The sequence below is a fragment of the Podarcis tiliguerta genome, assembly GCF_965153285.1.
Source record: "Podarcis tiliguerta genome assembly, chromosome: 8".
Taxonomy (NCBI): Eukaryota; Metazoa; Chordata; class Lepidosauria; order Squamata; family Lacertidae; genus Podarcis; species Podarcis tiliguerta.
Window position 1 is genome coordinate 69,557,162 of NC_139541.1, and position 21,659 is coordinate 69,578,820.

General features: G+C 47.6%; 1 protein-coding gene across 2 annotated transcripts; it reads right to left on the reverse strand.

Annotated features, from left to right (window-relative positions):
- Positions 1–34: 34 nt before the first annotated feature.
- On the reverse strand, positions 35–21,422 carry LOC310684060 (FXYD domain-containing ion transport regulator 7-like). 2 transcript variants are annotated; one of them, XM_083454510.1, is made up of 6 exons: positions 21,237–21,422; positions 5,047–5,079; positions 4,582–4,656; positions 2,445–2,478; positions 2,265–2,299; positions 35–840 (listed from the first exon to the last, which is right to left on the reverse strand). In XM_083454510.1, the coding sequence occupies exons 1-6, from the start codon at positions 21,262–21,264 to the stop codon at positions 821–823; spliced, it is 225 nt and encodes a 74-aa protein (XP_083310636.1). In that variant the 5' UTR covers positions 21,265–21,422; the 3' UTR covers positions 35–820. The 2 variants fall into 2 exon arrangements, with proteins under 2 accessions (XP_083310636.1, XP_083310635.1); XM_083454509.1 differs by lacking the exon at positions 21,237–21,422 and adding an exon at positions 12,669–13,533.
- Positions 21,423–21,659: the final 237 nt, after the last annotated feature.

Here is a 21,659-nt window from a genome sequence, read left to right on the forward strand (position 1 = left end):
GTAACAACAAACAAAACAAAGCAAGCGAGTCTAGTTAGAAAAAAACAACCCACGTTTATTGATTGGTTAACGTTTGCTCCATGCTTGGATGAGAGACACGGAGATGTGGATGGTACAGCAAGGAGAAGCTGTGAGCAGCGCCCCCTGGGGGAAGTGGAGTGTATGCCACAAAAGCAAGCCCTCCCTCGCTCCTTTTTATTCCTTCGGCTGGCTCTATCCTTGGCTTCACAGGTGGCCCAACACCACCACCCCACCCAAAAAAAGCGTCCTGGTTTCTAGCACTGGGGCAGATTGGCTCTTGGGTCCCCCTTGTGGCTATCGTGGTCATTGGACTTCTTTTTTTTCTCACAGCGTAGCGGGAGGCACAGAAAGCAAAGCAGCAGCAGCTATGGGGGGGTTTAATATGCCCAGAAGCAAGGGGGCATCGCTGGGGGGGGGGGCACGGCGTGGCATGGGGTGGGTGTTTCCCAGAGGGTGGCAGCAGGCAGCGTTATTGCAGTTTAAAGGGACCCTGTTTTGGGGGTTATGGGAAGCAGCCCCCAGCGGGGTGGGTGCCAGCTGAAATAGACAGGCAGAGGGACTTTGCTACCTCATGGCCTGTGTAGCTCCCCCAACCCCGCCCAGGTGCCCGCCCCCGTCATGCAATGGAAGCGCAAGAGCTAACTGGTTATAAAATTGCCCCTCCCTTGTCGAGGATAGAACGGAGAGCCCCTCCCCCTCCCGGGCAGTCGGTGCCAAGGTGCCAAGGTCTCAGGAGAAATGTTCCTGGGCGCAGTTCATCCCCCAGCCAGTCGGGAGCAGCAGAGATTGGCGAGGGCACCTACACACCACCGGCTGGAGCTGGAAGAGAGAAGGAGAAGGAGAGAGGGAGAGTTTGAGAGAAGAGTGGCAGTGGCCACGACGAGATGGAGAGAGACGAATCCTAGCATTCGGGAGCCCTGGCAAACAATGTCTCCCTGTAGGCTTCCCAGCTGCTGCAGGAATCGTGCTCTCCGTTGCCATGGCGTCACCATAGAGTCCTCAGCATCCCCTCCAACGTCAGCAAACTCCATGGTAACGGAAGGTGGGCGGGAGGTTACCTCAGGTGTGGGAACTTCAAGCTGCCCTCCCTCTCGCAATTTCCTCAATGCCTCCGTAAGGAGAAGGTGAAGGGGGCAGAGAAGCAGGCACCTTCGCATGGGCACAAACTCAGATCGGCGGGAAGGGAGCTGTTTTCGAAACACCCTGGGCAGTTTGAGGCGGTAGCTGTTCTTACGGGGGTCCGACCGCATCCTGGCAAATCCAGCTTGCACCATTGAAATGGATTCGGCCCTCTTTTGCAACAGGGCCCATTCCCCCTCCCCCCAAAATATTTATTTTTATTAATTTGTTTTTGCAGTAAGGAAAGGGATGTGCTGGGAACTGAGGTAATGGCTGCTTTTGAAGCAACGTTGTCTAACCTCTCTGGGAAGAAATCAGAATGAATGTCTAATAAACGTGACCTCACTTATGGGTAAAATATGGCGGTTCAGGTGGACCCCTGGCAGTGGAGGCTGGTCTGTATGAAGCACTGCCCTGCCAACCTCAGTCTGCCCCTCAGACAGCCCCCTTCTGCCTGCCTTGGCACCCAGTCCGGGGTGCAGGGAAGGGCTCTGGCTGTCAGCTTCCTCCTCCTTAGTCTCACATACCCGTCAACTGTCCTGGAAAAAAACAGGACATCCCTTTTCTTTTTACGAGAGGCCCAGATGGCCATCATGATCTCACCCTATTTCAGGCTGCACCATTTTTGGGCGTGGCGCACAGAAATTTGCATTTCAAGGCACCCCAAAACTCATGTTTTTGGGTGCTGTGCCGGAAAACAGTGCTTTGGGAGGGGGGCTGCAATCTCACGCAGGTCACGTGACTCGCTCGAGACCCAGAAGATGACGTCCCAGATTCGGGCCATGCCGTGCTGGAAGGTATGGTCTCAGTGTTGCATTTGTAGAACTCAACAAGGAAGAGGATGAGGATAAAACGAGAATTAGTTGGCTTCGCTTGTCATTGGCTCTGGCTTCACCTATTGGTGTCTCTGGCGCCCCCTACTGTTGGCCTCCGGACTGCCTACCCTACCAGTCCCAATGCACCAGCCACCACTGACCCCTGGTCTGCTTTTAAGTCGATTGAAAATAGAGAGAGAGAGAGGTTGTGTTGCCTGCTAAGTTTGCACAAGGCTACACACACAAACAGGCCCATGAGATACCACTTGCCCTGTGCCTCCCTCCCTCCCAAGGCCACGCCACACTTACTAGGAGTCTTGCCCGATGCCCTGGGGTCCGACAGGCTGCAGAGATGAAGACACAGAAAAGGGAACAAGTGAATAGGGATGAAGGGCACAACGTTTGAGGAGGAGGAAGGTCAGGTGGGGGGTGTTGCAGAGTTCAGCTCAGGGATGAAGACAAGAGAGAAGGTGGTCAGGAAGCACCTACCTGGGGTCAGATTTTTTGCACTTGAACTTTTTACCTGCAGCAGGAAGGGAAAAGAGAGAGCAAAGTATGAGTGGAAGGGAAGGGCTGGGAGGCTGCAACAACGATCCTGTCTTGCTATCTGGGGGGACGAAGTGTCATTCATAAATAAATAAAAATACTACTGGGGCCTGAAACAAAACGTTGCAGCGTAACCTCACCCTCTTATTCAGGGCTGCTGCCCAGCTGGAAAAGGAGCCACGTAGTGCTGTTCAGAGCTCTCAGCATGAGGATAGCATGGTCTAGAGTGGAGGAAAGGAACCTCCCCCACTCAGAACACCCGGTAGACCCACTGGCCTCAGCTGTACTTTGTAGTGAAATGTGGCTCAGATTTAGGACTGGAGCATTCAGATAAGCTGAACTTGGGCATTTTGTAGCTCTATAGTGAAAGGTGTCTTGATAATGAGAAAGGGGAAGGGCACCCTTTTTCACTCCTGAAAGATCTGTGCACAATGCAGGCAAACTAGCTTGTTAACTTTACAGCATGCATCTACCTCCCCTCCCACCATCTATCACCTTGTCTAGATAAAACTAATAGGGGCTTTAGCAAGGCAATTAACTCTTCTCCTCTCATTATCCCAGTTTCCTTCCTTCCTCCTCCGCTGCCACTCTTTCGACTGCCACCTCAATATTCAGCACAGTCCTGAAAGGTCACACGGGTCCTTAACAGGCTGCTATTAAAAAGTATTTTCCTTTTCATATTTTGTTTGTTTATGAAAAGATTACAGCTGTGTCATAAAATATAAGGTTATTACTCGACAATAAAACGTAAAACGCTATTTAAATACAGTACAAAATAATCATTAAGGTGATTGGCTAATCAATAATGTTTTTAATGGCTGCAAAGGCTTGTCAGCCTAAAACGGTCTTCCTCAATCACTGCTAGAGGAGAAACTAAATGACTGTCATCTAGCTAAGGCCAGTCGGGGGTCTGTAACTAACAGAGCTCCTCTGGATGGCCTCAGTGACAAATGTATATATGCACCTTCCACATATACCTAGGGAGATCCCTTGGTTAACCCTTTCCCTTCCAATGAAACCCCCCTGAATCTGCTATTTGCCCTGGAAGTTGAGAAGTCATTGCTCCAGGCCCATCGCATGCACCTGTATCTTGCATTTCTGTATCTCACAGTGGGTAAGGTTGCCTATGCTCTGGGATGAAAATAATAAGTGTCCAGAAAAGTAGAATTATTTGCACTCGTGTCCTGAAAGCAGGTTTCCCATAGGCATCTGGTTGGCCATTGTGAGAACAGGATGTTGGACCTTTGGTCTGACCCAGCAAAGCTCTTCTTACGTTGTTATGTATAAGCATGATGCAGAATATGACTAAATTTGCTTATGTTACATTCTTTTGTTTACCTATCATGTGTGCCCCACCCTTCTTCCATGAAGCTTAGAGTATTGCTGGGGATTCACCACACAACAACAACAACCCTGTGAGTTATGTTAAACTGAGGGAAGGGCCATGACAAGGACCAACACCATTGGTTCAGTGGAACAACTCATGCCTTGAAGATTAAAGGTCCCAACATTCAATCTCCAGCATATCTACTTTAAAAGATCAAGTAACAGGAGATGGGAAAGACATCTCCTTGAGTTTCTGGAGAGCTGTTTCCAACCAAGGGAGACAAGAGTCTTGACTTGATATAAGGTACCTTCCCATGACTGGTCCAAAACCAACCAGTGAACTTTGTGGCTGAACAGGGATATGGATGTTGGTCAAAGTTGAACATGCTAGCCACTGCATTATTGTGGCATCTCATATATGTTGCTTCTACTAGTCACTGGAGGGGATGAGCAGAGAGCTATTGTGGGCTCCTAATCCCCTGGCACCTCTGGCATCAAAAGTTTCCTGAGATGTTACTTCTAGAACCTTGTACACAGGAAGGAAGGAAGGAAGGCTAGATTCTTCAGTAGCTGCTGATTCCTTTGGCTGATACAGGTATCTGCATTTGGGTGGTTTGTCGGCAGAATAGGGCAGATATTGGATCCAAGTAAAATATCAGAACTGGGAGCTGAAGGAACCAGACAGGGAGTCCAGTGTAGAAGCCAAGAGAGGCATAAAGAAAGCATACATCAATAAAAAAAAGAAGTGACTCACTCAGTGCTATCAAGATTCCCAGCACAAACATGACGATGGCCAAGACCAGTCCCACTGTGCGCAGCGTATCATAGTCTGGAAGAGTAATGGAGCCAATCAGAATGTACAATGTTCATGGTCACCCAAGCACCCAAACCAAGATGCCTTAGATGCCGTATCTGCCACCCAGAGACATGCCCCACCTCTCCCTGTAAAACCCAATCACCACCACCCTTGCAGCCCAACATCTTAACACCGCCCCCACCTAGAGTTGAAAGGGACCCCCGAGGGGCAGCCAACTCCCTACAATATCTCTTCCTTCTCGTGTGGGGCAAAAGGATCTCCAGGTAAATTCTTCTCAGAGCAGATCCCATTGAGAATAGTGGACCCAAGTTAGCCATGCTCAGTAATTTCAGTGGGTCTACTTTGGGTATGACACAATCCTCAGACCCAGCGACTGTGTTGCATTTCTACAACATTACTCACCATAGGTGAAGGGGTCCATGTGGCTGCTGTTATCTGAGGAGAAAACAGAGAGTGAGAGTACAGTGAGCAACCAGGCCTATTGCGCATTTCATTTCATTGGCTGGTAAATCATTGTCTTGGGTAATGTCATACCCAGTAGGGTTGACTACAAAACAATGGCTTAAATAAATGTTGTATAGTTCATTCCTGTATCCACTATGTGGATAGTGTCATTATACTCATTAGTCACTAGGTGGCGCTGGGCTTCGTTGTACCTGGGTATTGCCATGCATTTCCTGTTGCTGTTCTGTTCTTATTTAAGAGAGATGCTAAAGGTTATCGCCTAGCTTCTTCTAAGCATCCTCTAAGCCTTCCATGACGATCCTTCTACATTTCTCAGTTTAGGGAGCACAATCTGGTGAATCTGAAGTCACTGGTTCCCTTCAAACCGTTTGACACAGGATGTGCCATGAAATGAGAGTCCAGCAGTGACCAGGACACTGAGTTGGAAGCTACAACATCACTGCCCAAAGAGCTGCACCAGGTTCCTGGCTGGTGCTTAAGAAGGTGCTGAAACCCAAAGCTACCAGGCAGGAACCCACATAAGAAGAGATCTGCTGGGTCAGGCCAAAGGCCCATTTAGTCCAGCATCTTGTTCTCACAGTGGCCAACCAGATGCCTGTGGCAGCCCCCAAGCAGGATATGAATGTAGTAGCCCCCTCCCCACTTGTGATTCCCAGCATGCTGCCTCCAGCAGTAAAGGCAGAACATAGCCAGAATGTCTAGTAGACACTGATGGCCTCACCGTTCATGAATTTGTCTAATCCTCTTTGAAAACCATCATGAAAACCAATGATCACCATTGGTGATCATTGCTACATCTAAATCAGGTGTCGTAGAACCAGAACCAGGACTCTCATAAGCAATTTGCCCTGGGCTTGAGGAACAAACTGACTCCCACACTACCTTACCCTAGTTCAGGGCTTGGGAACATTTTTCAGGCCAAAGGTCTCATTGCCTTCCAGGCCGGTGGTAGGAAGGGCCAGAGGCAAACGTGGGTGGAGCCATGAATGTACATGTTACCTTGGTATAGTAGACTACTTCCTATATGCACACGCACTTTCATCCAGGCAAGAAAGAGGCAGGATCAGAGTTTAAGGACAAATTCCAGACAGGCAAAAGCATCCAAGGAAGGTGCAAAGTAGGGCTGATGAGGGGTGTGTCCTGGAGAGAGGGTGTGGCATGGGGAGAGTCCCAAGGACCAGAGAAAGAGGCTTGGAGGAGTGCATTTGCTCCTTTGGCCAGAGGTGCCCCACTCCTGTTCTGGTTCTTCAAAAAGGAGTGGACTGGAGAAAGAATCTCAAAGGGCCTCTTTCACACCTTGTCACAGGGCGCTCTCCTTGGTGCTGTTGGAGCAAATTGCTCCCTAGGAGCTCTCCTTGGTGGTGTTAACAACTAACCTGCTTGACTGCCTTGTGTAGATCAAGACAGGATTCGAGCGTGGCATGAGTGGGTTCAAACAGGATTGCCAGGTATCGTTATTCTAACTTCCTAAGATCTAAAGCAATGAGTGATGATATAATAGCTGGGGTTTTGACCGTGGTCCTCCACTCACTAAGCTCTTCTACCCTACCTATTCAGCAAAGCTATAAGTTGTCCTTGATACAGTAAGTGGGAAAGGAGGGGAGGTAGTGGGACCAATGAGCAGTGGGTTGAGAGGTGCAGCGACTGCAGCTGCTTTCAACCTTTTAAAGATAACAGGTATGAATTGACACCTATCGCTGCTTCCAGACCAGCATGGGATTTCTGCCATTGTAGAATGAAGAACACATTTTTTTCTAAGAATTGACCATTAAGTGCCTGCCTCTGCGTGTATATATAGCAACTCTGGTTGGGAGTGTTTTGCTTCTGATCCCAAGATGTTTTGATACCTGATTGGAAAATTCAAATGGTGTCCCCTCCCCATGGTAAAAAAAAATGTGAATAGCTGGCAGTTTGACATCCTTTAGTATTGCCTACAATTTAAGGCAACTGCCTTAAATTTATTTATTTATTTATTTATTTTTGTTTATTTTCTTACAATGATGTATTGTGTTTTTTCCATCCTTGAACCCAAGGCGTCACCCTTCCAGAAATGAACCAGACTTGGACCTGTCTAGCTTCAGTAAGGCGGTGGTCCCACGTTCCTTCAGACTATTTCATGGCATCTATTGGAAGGGCAGGCCCTAGTTCATAGAATAGAATCATAGAATCATAGAATCATAGAGTTGGAAGAGACCACAAGGGTCATCGAGTCCAACCCCCTGCCAAGCAGGAAACACCATCAGAGCACTCCTGACATATGGTTGTCAAGCCTCTGCTTAAAGACCTCCAAAGAAGGAGACTCCACCACACTCCTTGGCAGCAAATTCCACTGTCGAACAGCTCTTACTGTCAGGAAGTTCTTCCTAATGTTTAGGTGGAATCTTCTTTCTTGTAGTTTGTATCCATTGCTCCGTGTCCGCTTCTCTGGAGCAGCAGAAAACAACCTTTCTCCCTCCTCTATGTGACATCCTTTTATATATTTGAACATGGCTATCATATCCCCCCTTAACCTCCTCTTCTCCAGGCTAAACATGCCCAGCTCCCTTAGCCGATCCTCATAAGGCATTGTTTCCAGGCCTTTGACCATTTTGGTTGCCCTCCTCTGTACACGTTCTAGTTTGTCAGTGTCCTTCTTGAACTGTGGTGCCCAGAACTGGACACAGTACTCCAGGTGAGGTCTGACCAGAGCAGAATACAGTGGCACTATAACTTCCCTTGATCTAGATGCTATACTCCTATTGATGCAGCCCAGAATTGCATTGGCTTTTTTAGCTGCCGCGTCACACTGTTGGCTCATGTTAAGTTTGTGGTCAACCAAGACTCCTAGATCCTTTTCACATGTACTGCTCTCAAGCCAGGTGTCACCCATCTTGTATTTGTGCCTCTTATTTTTTTTGCCCAAGTGCAATACTTTACATTTCTCCCTGTTAAAATTCATCTTGTTTGTTTTGGCCCAGTTCTCTAATCTGTCAAGGTCGTTTTGAAGTGTGATCCTGTCTTCTGGGGTGTTAGCCACCCCTCCCAGTTTGGTGTCATCTGCAAATTTGATCAGGATGCCCTTGAGTCCATCATCCAAGTCGTTGATAAAGATGTTGAATAAGACCGGGCCCAAGACAGAACCCTGTGGCACCCCACTAGTCACTCTTCTCCAGGATGAAGAGGAACCATTGATGAGCACCCTTTGGGTCCGGTCAGTCAGCCAGTTACAAATCCACTGAGTGGTAGCATAGTCAAGACCGCATTTTACCAGCTTCTTTACAAGAATATCATGGGGCACCTTGTCAAATGCCTTGCTGAAATCAAGGTAGACTACATCCACTGCGTTCCCTTCATCTACCAGGCTTGTAATTCTGTCAAAAAATGAGATCAGGTTAGTCTGACATGACTTATTTTTCAGAAATCCATGCTGACTATTGGTGATCACAGCATTCCTTTCTAGGTGCTCACAGATTGTTTGCTTAATGATCTGCTCCAGAATCTTCCCTGGTATTGATGTTAGACTGACTGGGCGGTAATTATTTGGGTCCTCTCTTTTCCCCTTTTTGAAAATAGGGACAACATTTGCCCTCCTCCAGTCTGCCGGGACTTCGCCTGTTCTCCAGGAATTCTCAAAGATGACTGCCAGTGGTTCCGAGATCACATCTGCCAGTTCTTTTAATACTCTTGGATGCAGTTCATCTGGCCCTGGAGACTTGAATACATCTAAACTAGCCAAGTATTCTTGTACTATCTCCTTAGTTATTCTGGGCTGTGTTTCCTCTGCTGAATCATTTCCTCCAAATTCTTCAGGTCGGGCATTGTTTTCTTTATCGGAGAAGACTGAGGCAAAGAAGGCATTGAGGAGTTCAGCCCTTTCTGTGTCCCCTGTTTGCATTTCACCATCTTCTCCTCTGAGTGACCCCACTGTTTCTTTGTTCTTCCTTTTGCTACGAACAAACCCATAAAAGCCTTTTTTGTTGCTTTTAACCTCTCTAGCAAGCCTGAGTTCATTCTGTGCTTTAGCTTTTCTGACTTTGTGTCTACACGTGCTGGCTATTTGTTTGAATTCCTCTTTGGTGGTTTCCCCCCTTTTCCATTTTTTGTACACATCCTTTTTTAATCTTAACTCAGTTAAAAGTTCTTTAGATAGCCACCCTGGCTTCTTTAGGCACCTTCCATGTTTCCGTCTCATTGGTATTGCCTGAAGTTGTGCTTTTACTATCTCCCTCTTAACAAACTCCCAGCCATCATGAACTCCCTTTCCTTTTAGTATTACTGTCCATGGGATCTCACCCAGCACTTCCCTAAGTTTTATGAAGTCGGCTTTCTTAAAGTCAAGAAATTGAGTCCTAGTATGCTTGGCTGCTCCTTTCCGTTGTATAGTAAACTTCAGAAGAGCATGATCACTTGCGCCTAATGATCCTTCCACTTCTACCCCATTAACCAGGTCATCGACATTGGTTAGGACCAGATCTAAAATGGCTGTTCCTCTTGTTGCTTCTCCCACTTTCTGGACAATGAAGTTGTCTGCAAGGCCAGTGAGGAATCTGTTTGACCTTATGCTCTTGGCTGAGTCTGACATCCAACAAATATCTGGGTAATTGAAGTCCCCCATTACTACTATCTCCCTTCCTTTTGCATGCTTGGCCATCTGTTCCAGGAAGGCATCATCTATGTCCTCCGTTTGGCTTGGGGATCTATAGTAAACTCCCACAATGAGGTCACTATTATTCTTCTCTCCCTTAATTTTGACCCAAATGCTCTCACTTTGGCTTTGAGGTTCTAAATCTTGGATCTCTTCACAGGTATACACATCCCTGACATATAACGCCACTCCTCCTCCTTTCTTGTCTGGTCTGTTTCTCTGAAATAGATTGTATCCCTCCATTTTTACATTCCAATCGTGCGACTTATCCCACCAGGTTTCAGTGATGCCTATTATGTCATATTTAGTTTGCTGTACCAAGAGCTCAAGCTCATCTTGTTTATTTCCCATGCTTTGTGCATTAGTGTACAGACATTGAAGTCCATTAGTCATTCCCCCGTGTCTCTTATTTAAGGATTTTTTCCTCCCACCACTAGGTCTGCTTGCTGACCTAGTTCTCCAAACAGTGGTCTTGGACCACATTGGGTAGCATCTTTTAACAATGCAATTCTGGATGCTGCCTCTGAGCTGGGAATGTGGTTCTGGTCTTGTGCTTGTCCCCAAAAGAGGTGCAACTGGAGGGAAATAAATCTTGCAAAAGAGTCCCTTTTTCTGGAGTGGTACAGAAAGTGTTTTGCTTGTTGTGCAAACGGTCCCTTGAAGAAGGCAAAGATGGGAGATCCAACAGTACTGCAACCTGCCATCTAATCTAATTACACTTTCAGTGGATCATGAAGGCTGCTATAGGTAGGAATTTGGTGTTCTGGGTATGCAAAGCCTATACACTCAAACCAGTTTCTAAATCTCTTTAGTGGCTGAAGTTCCCAACTAAGGAACTCTGTGAACTCTTGTTCTGGCGAAGGGTCTGGTCTCTCTTAATGTAAACTTCCCAGTACCTTCCAAAAATGCCAGTTCCTATGATCCTTCAGAAGAGACTTGGAGAGTAAAACTGGTTTTAATTTTGCAGTGTAGACGTGCCCTAATAATGATTCAAGCAGCACTATCAAGATAGGACAGAATGACACTGACTCATCAGGGAGTCTGGGGTGCTTACGGGCAGTGGTGGATCCTTTTAACTCAGTGGCAGGGCACCTGCATTGAAGGCAGAAGGTCACAGGTTCAATCCCTGCTATCACCAGTTAAAAGGATTCACCAGCAGGTAATGGGGGAGACCTCTCTGCTTGTGAGGAACATCGTTGACAGCTCCTTGCAACTCGAAATATTGCCACATTTCTGACTTATGGGGAGTGTGGTGGATCACATTCCACATAGAGGGCAAATCTAAGTTGCACCAGCGATTAGCCACAGAGGCCATTTTCAGAATGCCAGGGCCGTAGAACAAGGAACACCATCAAGAGTGACTCTGGGCATATACAGAGTGCCTTTCCCTCACCAGTAACTAATTACATACAGCCATCTATCTAGGCTTCAGTGGAAGAGGTTCTAGGCCAGAGGAGATGACTTCAAACACATTTCCAGTGAACATGACATCCCACAGGTGTTTGGCCAACGGAGGTCTAGACACATCACATTGGGACGGTGTTCATTCTCACCACCACCAATGGTGTCTTGATATAATTTCAGCCATATTTGCAGGAAAGGCAGATAAATGCAGATCTCCCATATCCTCCAGCTTCTTGCAACCCATACATGGGTCAAACACCCCTCAACTTGAGAAAATCCTTGGGAAGACGGTGTCGTGCAATGGTTAGAGTGTTGGACTAGGATCTGGGAAATTGGGATTCAAAGCCCCATTCAGCCATGAAGCTCCCTGGGTGAGCTTTAGTGAGTCACTGTCTCTCAGCCCAGCCTGAGCCTACCTCACAGGGTTATTGTGAGGATGAAATGGGGAGGCAAAATGGGCCATCTTGAGCTCCTTTGAGGAAAAAGTGGGATAAATTAATACATTTTTTTAAAAAATCATCTGCATAGCCAAAGATAACCCAGCTACACAAATATTCACACCTGCCCACTATTTCTTCCACCTTTTTGTAAAGGCCACTCACCTCACACACAGAATGACATTTGACCACATTCCCCCCCCCCAAAAAAAAACCCCTCCCCAGTTCTCTGCACCATCAACCTCTCCCTCTATCCATCCCTTTTGGTGCATGCCCCAGATTTCCAAATGGAACTGCTATGTCTTTTAGGAGCAACACAAAAAGAGAAAATACCAGCTGCTGCAACTTCTCCCGATATATATTTATACTTCAGACAGCAGGCAGCTTTCTCTGCTATAGCTGGAAGTGACGTTAAAACCAAGAGTTAGCAAGACACACGCACACCGGTTTTCACTTGCTCCCTTCTCCCATTCTCAAAAGTGCCCCCTCCCACTGCCCCCCTAAGTCAAATCGCCACCTATGCCCCTCCTCTAAGAGCAGATCTCGGCTCCATCATTCTGGGTTATTGGGAGAAAGGCCTGCTTCAAGTGCCCCTACCTCTTATTAAACAAACCCACCCTACCCATCCCGGTCACCTGCATAAGTGATTCCTTCGCTCTCCCCCCTTCTCCCCCCCCCCCCGCCCAAACCTATCTGCAGAATATAGGTAGGGAGAGGGCTCCAAAGTGCTTGATGCAAGATTGAGGGCGGTTGCTGCTGCAGCACGGGGACTGCGGATGAATAATGCAAACTCCAATGCAGGGGATGGGGAGTTGCCATGGAGACAGGACACCGCATAGCCGGGCGCAGTGTCTTAATCCGCTGCCAGGGCTAGGAGGGGGCAGCTGAGGAGACAGGATGCTCGCTTGGGGAGCCACGCAGCTGGCGCCTTGCCAGCTGTCGACAGGAAACTTTCCTGGCTGCTCCCCACCACGAAACAAGCACCCCTCTTTTTTTAAACTCACAACTGCCCTGCCAGTGGAGGGCTGGCGAATGAAAACGACCACCCGTGTCCTCAGATCCCCTCTTGCGCTCCCAAGAGTCCCATCTCTCACCCTTCCTGCTTCCCTCTGCCCCTCCTGTATCCCCTGCGGCCTGTCCAGGAATCCAGGGGGCCAGACAGGAGGCTGGTGTGTGGGTCAAGCTCTCCCACCGCTGAGTCAGCAGGTTTCCCAGAAAGTTCTGGAAGCCGGCCAGGGAAACACCCTGCAGACAGCAATAACCAGGGCAGCCGCAGAGATAAAGGGAGAGGCGCTTCCCAGAGATGCTTATTAAATGGAGAAGCATTTCTTTCTCTCTCTCTCTCTCCTTCTCCCCACAACACCTCCTGCCACAATCAGGCTGAGAATGTCCTCGCCTGCCCACCAAAATCAAAGCAGCCTATGGGGCTGGTGCTCTGCAGTGCTGAAGATGCCTAGGAATTCTGTTTAAAGTGCTGACCCTGTTCAGAATTTGGGATTCGAGGTTGGAAGATGGAGGTGGGGTGTTTGTGGCTCCAGGCCAGCCCCTCAGAAGTCCTTGAAGTAAAACAGCATTTCTTTGGCTGGCAGATTCTTGCTGGGCAGGGGTCCAGGATAATGCCGGTGGTAGGTTAAGGACTGTGAGCATTTGGAAAGGTAATTCTGCATCTGAAAACTGCCTGAGGCAGGAACTCTTAATAGGCAACAATATCTGCTCTGATACGATAAGCATTAATGGTGCATTGACCACAAGTAGTTTCCTTCTGGGCTAGACTGCTCCAGTAATTAAGTCACAGAGCCTGTTCTCAGAATGCCAGAGCTCGGCCCTAGAAACGCAATTAAGATCAGTGGCCCTAAGCATGTGCAGAGTACCTTTCCCTCATCAGTGACTCAGCCTGCCATCTAGGCTTAAGTAGAAGACTTCCAAGTTGGCAGGATCGTGGTATGATTTCCGACACTATTTGCACACTACAAATCTAAACTGAGCAGTAACTAATGTAGTAACTAATGTAGCAGTAACTAAGCAGTAACTAATGTAGGATTCTGGGAATTGCAGTTTTGTGAGTGTGCAAAGAACCCCCTTTTAGGGGCCCCAATGCGTCTTCACATTATAGTTCCAGAGTTATTGGTTGGTAATCATGACAGTTAAGCTTGAAACCAGTTTACATGTGTAGTCCATATTTTAGTCTGGCCCCTCTTTAAAAATTAAGCTCTGATCACAAGTCTAACCTGTGCCTGGGAACTAGCTTTGAGTGATGATGATGAGTATTATTATTGTTGCTATTGCAAATACTGTTTAAAGGTTTGTTGTGAAGCAGAAACAAATGTTGCAGAGGACTTTAGTCTCCAGCAGATTCTAATCTGAATTTGTTTATAAAACCTGCCCGTCGGATTGTTTTTCACTACATCCAATTACGGAGACTGTTGGATATTTAGTTTTTAAGGTGCAGAGATGTTGACTTTAGCAAGAATACTTAATATTGCCTTAAAACTCACCTACAAAAAGGAGTTCATGTTCTTTTAAATACCACAATCATTTGAATTTCAGAAGCAAAACTGGATCGTCTGAATTCTTTTTTTAAATCAAATCTGAATACGGAGGTGTTAATGAATTCCAAATTTGTGTGAATTTCATTTGGTCTGTTATTCTAATGCGAAGTCGTCAATGGGCTCAGAGGGTGGTCCTAGGCAACTCACTGTGGTTTAACTTGATTTCTCCATCTCTGAAATGGAAGTAATAAAGCGGGAGCCTACAGGCTTCTTATGAGGCTCAGTGAGATAAGGACTGTAAAATACTTCAAATGAGAAGTAATACATTAATTATGAGTCACCAATATTATTCTGCAAAGTAATATCTCCTTAAAATTGTGGATAGGCAGGCAAGAGCTTTGATGGAGGAACTGTCTCATTTATCATGGTATGAGCAAGACAGCCAGTTGTTACTGGATAGGTTCTGGAGAGGATCAGCTATGGAACAGATTTGGGGGGATTGGGCTCCAGGTGCATAGGCTTCAAGGTGACACAGAACTCTTTAGCGGGATAATCGAAGAGTTCTGTCACACATTTAAAAATTTGCGCACTTGTCCAATAGGTCTCTTTATTTGTCAGGAGCCTTTCAGCAAACCATGGAGCTTTTCACCTCAAATAATTCTCCATCGGGCACAAATAGCAACCGCTTCTCATGAATATGCAAACATCCAGCACTACACATAAGTGACAGCTCTTAGGTTTCTCTGCTGGTGAAAAATAGCAGCAGAAATGTCAGAGGAGGTCTCTGTTGGTGTCACAAGACATGTCCTCATGCTCAACTACCACAGATTTCTGAAATCCTTAATATCCTTTAAACCATTCTGTTTGACCACAAAATCAAGGTGGCTGAGAATGCCCTCCCCCCACCCGAATTCAAATTATGTGTTCAGTGGCTATTGATGACTGCAGAAACAAACCTAGCAGTTCAGCCCTACACATTCCAAGCCTATAATCAGAAATAAACCCCACCGGGTTCAACTCCCAGGTAAGTGGGCCCAGGACTGCAGCCTAAAATGTTTCCACATTCAGTAACTTGGGTTAAAAACCAACAATGCATATGATTCTGTGAATAATAACCCAGGAGAATATTCCCTAAGGAGGTTAGTGCACCCGTGGGTATCTGAATTCACATGGAATTTACTTCCTACCTGTTTTCCCTAGTAAAACCGAGGCCCTTTTTTGTGTACCTCCTCTACAAGAGGTTCTGAGGCTGGCAACAACACAAGAATTGGCCTTTTCTGCAGCGGCTCCCTGTTTGTGGAATACTCTCCCTAGGGAGATTCATGAGGCATCTTCATCATATATATTTTAAGGCACCAGGCAAAAACAGTCCTCTTCAACCAGGCCTTTGGCTGAGTAATATTCTGCAGCCTTTTAAATGTGTTTGTGCGAGGTGGGGTTATTAATAATGATGACGACGACAACGATTATATTATTTATACCCCACCCATCTGGCTAAGTTGCTTCATTGCTTCTGTTTTAACTATTTCTTTGTGCTCTTATCTTGTATTGTTATCTTGTGAGCTGCCCTGAGATCTTTTGATGAAGGGAAGTATATATCAATCAATCAAATAAATAAATCAATGCAGATGTGGATAAATCTATGGCTGTACGGTTTTGCAGGCTGCCCACACTTGCCAAGGGAAGCTTCCTCCTAGAGGCTGAGAGGGGAAAGGCTTTCTCAAACGTTACACAAGTGATTTTCAAAGGATAGGTAGCCTGGGAATGCAAGAGTTCCAAAAGGGGATACAGTATTTATTTAACTCACTGGTTTGGGGTGGGGAGTGGGGAGAGGACTTTACCAATGGACAAACAGCAACCACACTTCTAGCAGGGCATACATGAAAAATGCAAACAGATGTGCAGGTAAGTAACAAACAGCCAGTGCTCACATTCAGGAATCTGGTAGGTGCTTATCCCAAGCCGTTTAGGGACAACTGTGGCCGGTACATTTGTTTTAGCCCTGAGCAAATTGCTTTAAGCGTACACCTAAACATCTAAAGAATGAATGTAACCAGGGCTGGATTTAGGTTTGATGACACCCTAAGCTACTGAGGCCCTTTATATGTCCAGCTGTCCTTTGTCAACAACAAATTCTCACAGGGTTTTTTTGTGTTGAATATATGCTATATGGTAATTTATGGACCTAATAGGTATCTAAAGCCATTTGCACATAACAAAATATGTATTTTATCAAAGTAATTGATATAGAAATGAGCAAACCAGGCTAGGGAGCAGGCTAGCAGGCTGCTTACATCATAGGAGCCATTACTTACATCATAGGAGCCTACACAACACAAAACACTGTTGCTGTATGTAGGTTTTATTTTATTTGGTTTTTTATCTTATATTTTGGAAATGTACATCCAGTTGTTTTTTCTTTAATTTTTGTGGGGGGGCCCCAAGAGAGTGGGGCCCTCAGCTATAGCTTGTTTAGCTTATACGTAAATCCAGCACTGAATGCAACAAACTTTTGCATCATACAAGCACGCTTGGCAAGGAGCTGCGATTGTCTGGCTCTCTCTGTTGACTGCTGCGGAGTACACAAACTTAAGTTTGCCACTGCAAATGGCCCTGAGCAGCTGAGTTACTAAGCAGGCGCATAACCTTCTGTGGCTGGGATCGATGCATGTAGCAAACAATAACCTTTCCTGACTCCCTCCAACTTCCCAGCCTGCGTGCAGGAAAGCACATCACCTTGGCCTGGGCAGAGAGGGCAGTTCCATCACGACGAGGAGGAGGGGAACTGTTGCAGACTGCTGGATGCATGCATGCATGCACGAACACACACAAAAGCACACCCTGTACGCTCGCCTTCCCTAGTAAACAGACGTACACCTTTCCTAGAATGCCTGCAGACTGGTGGCTGGTCCAAAAGTCCCTCCCGAGCAACGGCAACATATCCTGCCACAGGGTCACATTTCCAGAGTGTATTACAACCACACTTCAAACAGGGGAGATGGTCGCACACATTATGAGCCTTATGTGTAATAGAGGCTTGTTCCCTTGCTTCGTACCTGGCGAACATCCCATTTATGAAACTGCAGGTACCCTGGTTGTTGGATCACATGGAGGAGGGGAAAATGGGAAGCTGCCTTCTACAGAGTGAGGCCACTGGTCTGTCTAGCTCAGGGGTCAGCAACCTTTTTCAGCCATGGGCCGGTCCACCATCCCCCAGACCATGTGGTGGGCTGGACTATATGGGGGGGGGGATAAACGAATTCCTATGCCCCATAAATAACCTACGGATGCATTTTAAATAAAAGCACATTTTCTGCTCATGTAAATACATCAGGCAGGCTCCACAAATAACCCAGAGATGCATTTTAAATCAAAGGACACATTCTACTCATGCAAAAACACGCTGATTGCCGTACCATCCTTGGGCCAGATTGAGAAGGCGGTTGGGCCACATCCGGCCCATGGGCCTTAGGTTGCCTACCCCTGGTCTACACTGACTGGCAGCAGCTCTCCAGGATTTCAAGCAGGGAGCCTCTTCTACCTGGAAATGCTGGGGACTGAACCTGGAAGCTCCTGCATTTGAAGCAGATCCTCTACCACTTAGATATGTTCTTTCCCCAAGGGCTACAGAGACCCTCCAGCAACAATCTACACATTCTAAGTTAGCTCTATGCATATGCCCCCCACCCATGTTAAATAAATGTATGGAGAAGAAGAGATATTGTGCTCTTGACCCAACCAGCCTGTCACCCCAATGGCTGAGCATTCAACATCATTACGAACCGCGCATGTCCACAGCTGCAACAGCCTTAACAGCTACAAACTGGATCAAGCAAATGAAAAGAGCTTAGATTTGATTAGGGAGCCAGATAATACTCAGCACAAACCATAATTTAATACTTAAAACACAGCCCGTAAAATATTCCAGAATAACTTTTCACATTTGCAGGGGGGATATGTATATACGGGGGGTTGTTGTTGTTTTTTGCAGACGATGGAAGTAACTATTCCCCATGGACTCTGCCTACTGCATTGATCCAGTTGCAAGCCTTAAGACCAATAAAACAAGATACGTACTGGTAACATTTTCTTGTTTTAAAACCAAGAGGATTGGTAATGAAAAGAATCAGGGAAGGGAGTCCTAAAACTGGAGAACCAGAAATCCAGGCATATCGTCCAAAAATAGGCAGTGCTTCAATTGCAGGGAGAGAGTCTGTCCCCCTTAGCCTTTTCGACGGCCATTTCAGCTTCTGTTTTTAGAAATCTATTGAGGGGGTATGATTTAGCTGAAATTGGAGGACGTCAGCAGTGGGGCTTGTAGGTTTCCTTAAGGGTGCTCCAACCCTATACAACGTTTAGAAGACACCTGAAGGCAGCCCTGTATAGGGAGGTTGTGAAGGTTCAATTTTTATTATGTTTTTCTATGTATTGGAAGCTGCCCGGAGCGGCTGGGGCAACCCAGAAAATATTTGTTGTTATTATTGTTATTACTACCCCCTACTCAATTGAGTAGAAGAACCTTATGCAAGTACACACACAGCACATGTAATACCATATGTGTGACCACTAGGTGACAGCATGGCTGGCAGACATGTGGGGTGTTCGATGGGGAGATGGAATGTATTCATGCCCCTATTGTCAATTGTTATCTCATCCTTAGCACCTAACTCCTATGTATGTTTACCTGCCAATTGCCTTCCTGATTCCTCATGGGAACTAGGAACATCCATCATTACCAGGTCCCAAATGTACAGGACAAACTTAGATACCATGGCCATGCACTCAAATGCACAGAATCGCAGATCTCGCCCTCTTGCAAACACCCACTCAATACAACATACACACCCAGGAGAAAATGCCATTCATGCACGCACACAAAACTAGCAGATGGTACAGCATACACACACAATCACACCATCTGCACCTAGCCTGAAACTTCACACACACAATGGTAACATGGCATTCATAGAATCAGCTCAAGCATGCACCCTAACACACCCAGGGCAACATCATTTATACAAGTAAGCCAAGAAGATACAGCATCTGTTTTTGCTCCTGTCTACAATTGCATCCTAACCGAGGCAACTTTTATATAGAGGGGATGCTCCATTTAAATGAGCTATCCAGGCACATTAATGTAATAGATGTAAATTAGGGAGAGTGAGATGTCAAGAAGGCTGTGTCTCTTCAGACTTCATGCCCAACTATGGTTTGCACTAGCCATCGTTTAGATCCCCAACCAGTTTGTGTTTTCAAACGTACAGCAGGCAAACCGTGGTTCAGAGTGGCTCGCTTGCTTTCCTTTTTCTGTCTGCTCAGCACTCTCTTTTCTGGGTGTACCAGCCCTTGGAGGTGGAACAGCAACTGTAACTGCAATTCATCCATTTAGATGCCACGCCAAGCTACAGTTACTGCAAATCGTAGTTTAAAAACCCCTTACAAACCATGGTTTCTGATTCTGGTCCATGCAACACAGTTTCTCTGTGTGGGTTTCACGGGAAACTATGGCAAAGGTTCTCTAACCACCGTTTGGCATTGTGTCCGAAGAAGTGAATCTTAGCATGTGTGGGCTGGAGGGGCCAAAGTTCAGGCAGGGAGCCAATGCTTTGCATTCAGAAGGTCCTGAGTTCGGATTCCAATATTACCAGTTAAAAAGGGTCAGGCAGTGGGGCAGGGGACCCTCTGTCTGAGATCTTGGAGATCTGCTGCTGGTCAGTTTACTGGACTGGATGGACAAACAGTCTGATATGGTATGAAGCATCATAGATGTGAGTGATATCATCTACAACAATTTCTGCAAAGAATCAATCTCTCTCTCACACACACACACACACACACTCCTCTGCACCACAAGCAACTCTCAACACTGTCGAAGCCGGGAAAAGTAAACAGGGCATGTACACTGTGTACGCAGCGCACAAGCACAACTGACTGGGCATTCAGAGCTCTGCACAAACTCTCCCTCTCCCACCCCGCTGCCAACCCCCGCCATCAAAACAACCGCAGCATCCCTGCTTCTGCAAAGTTGCACATTCCAACCCCCTTGATGCACAGAGGCTGCCGCCGCTGCCGCTGGGCAGCATCCTGGTCCTCCCCGTGCTGTCAGTCAAACAGCAGCTGCAGAAGCTGATGACTTCAGGCTTCCCAGGACTGCAGTGAGCCGGGCAACATGCTATGTGACTGCAAACACACACTCAGAGCCCACACATTTAGCCCCTGCAGCGACTCCTCCCGGGGGAATTCTGCGGGGGGGAGGGGGGAGAAGAGGAGGGGAGGCGAGGAAGGAAGCAAGCAGGAAGGCAACAGCTTCACACCTGCCTCTGCAGTCTCCAGTTAAGCAACAGCCACACAGAGAGAAATGCCAGGGCAATAGGTGCTCGCTCGTACACGGAGCACCTGCCGGCTCCCATCAAACCGCCAACAGCCCCAAGCCAGCCAAGGTTTCCTGGGGATGGTCCTGCAGCCCCCGCGGAGTTCATTCCGTCTCCCCAACGCAGCTGCTCCCCGGTGCCTCAAAGTTGCAGAAGCACAAGCGCTGCCCGCCCCACTCCACCCCGCAACACACACACACACACACACACACACACACACACACACACCATCCTGTCTCCTGATGTAAGGAATTGCAGGGAAAGGAGGGAGCGGGCCGGTTCAGTGCAGCCAGGGTTAGCGCAGTTTTCGACACCCAAATCGGAAGTTCTTCCGTCCGCTCCGGAGCGACTCCGGAGCGATTCCGGAGCAGGAGCAGCAGCTCCGGATTCCCGGCTCCTTCAAAGGAAATCTGCCGGTTCGTTTTTGCCCGGAGAAGCGAGTCTCGTTTGAAACAAGCGGGGCTTCCTTTTTTGCAGGCGCAAAGGAGTGGGTTTTGTGCGGGGTCTCCCATCAGCGCCCCACTTCTCCAATTTTTCTCTGCTTCTGGAAGGAAGCGGGTGGCTAAAACTCGGGCTACCTCAAAAAAATAGTAATGTGGCGGGCAAATACCTAAACTACCCCCCGACCCAGAAAACTCACTGCCTCTGATTTCCAAGAAGGCTTCCTCCTGCCCCGCAATATCTAATCTTGGGCAAAGCGGGGGGCTGGACTAGATGAGCTTGTGGGGTGCCCCGCTCGGAAGCCCCCCTCACCCAGTCCTTGCCCCGTCTCCCCCGGAGGTGGGAGGGGGGCGAATCTCACCATGCAGGGGCGTCGGGGGGGTAGCCATGGTGGTGGTGGTGGTCGATGCGGTGACGCAGCTGCTCCTCTTCGCGGGTTCGATCCGTAGCCAAGAGCGAATGCGGCACAGCCCAGCTGGGAGGGAGAAGCGCTAAGACTGGCGTGAAGATGCGGGGCTGGCGGGTGTTTTTCCCCCTCTCTTCCTCCCCCCCCCCCCGCTTCGTTCCACGTGGGGAGGGAGGGGCCAGTGGAAAGTGAGAGGAGGATCGAGGAAGGAGGAGGTGGAAACCTCAGACCTTGGACTTGCTTCTTACCGCCCCACGCGCTCCATCCCAGGACCCTTTGGAAAGAGAACCCAGGAATTCTTCATGTGGTTCACACACACACACACACAAGTTCCCAGCTCCCAAAATCATACCTCCTCTTCTTCCCTCACCCCCAGAC

What these genes read in the sequence shown, in the direction of transcription:
- LOC310684060 (XM_083454509.1), bottom strand. Translation starts at nt 12,900, where the DNA reads ATGCTTCTCCATTTAATAAGCATCTCTGGGAAGCGCCTCTCCCTTTAT. An exon ending in TGCAAAAAATCTGACCCCAG is followed by an intron (nt 2,300 to 2,444) that starts GTAGGTGCTTCC and finishes TCATCTCTGCAG; the next exon opens with CCTGTCGGACCCCAGGGCAT. An exon ending in GGCATCGGGCAAGACTCCTA is followed by an intron (nt 841 to 2,264) that starts GTAAGTGTGGCG and finishes TCTCTCTTCCAG; the next exon opens with CTCCAGCCGGTGGTGTGTAG.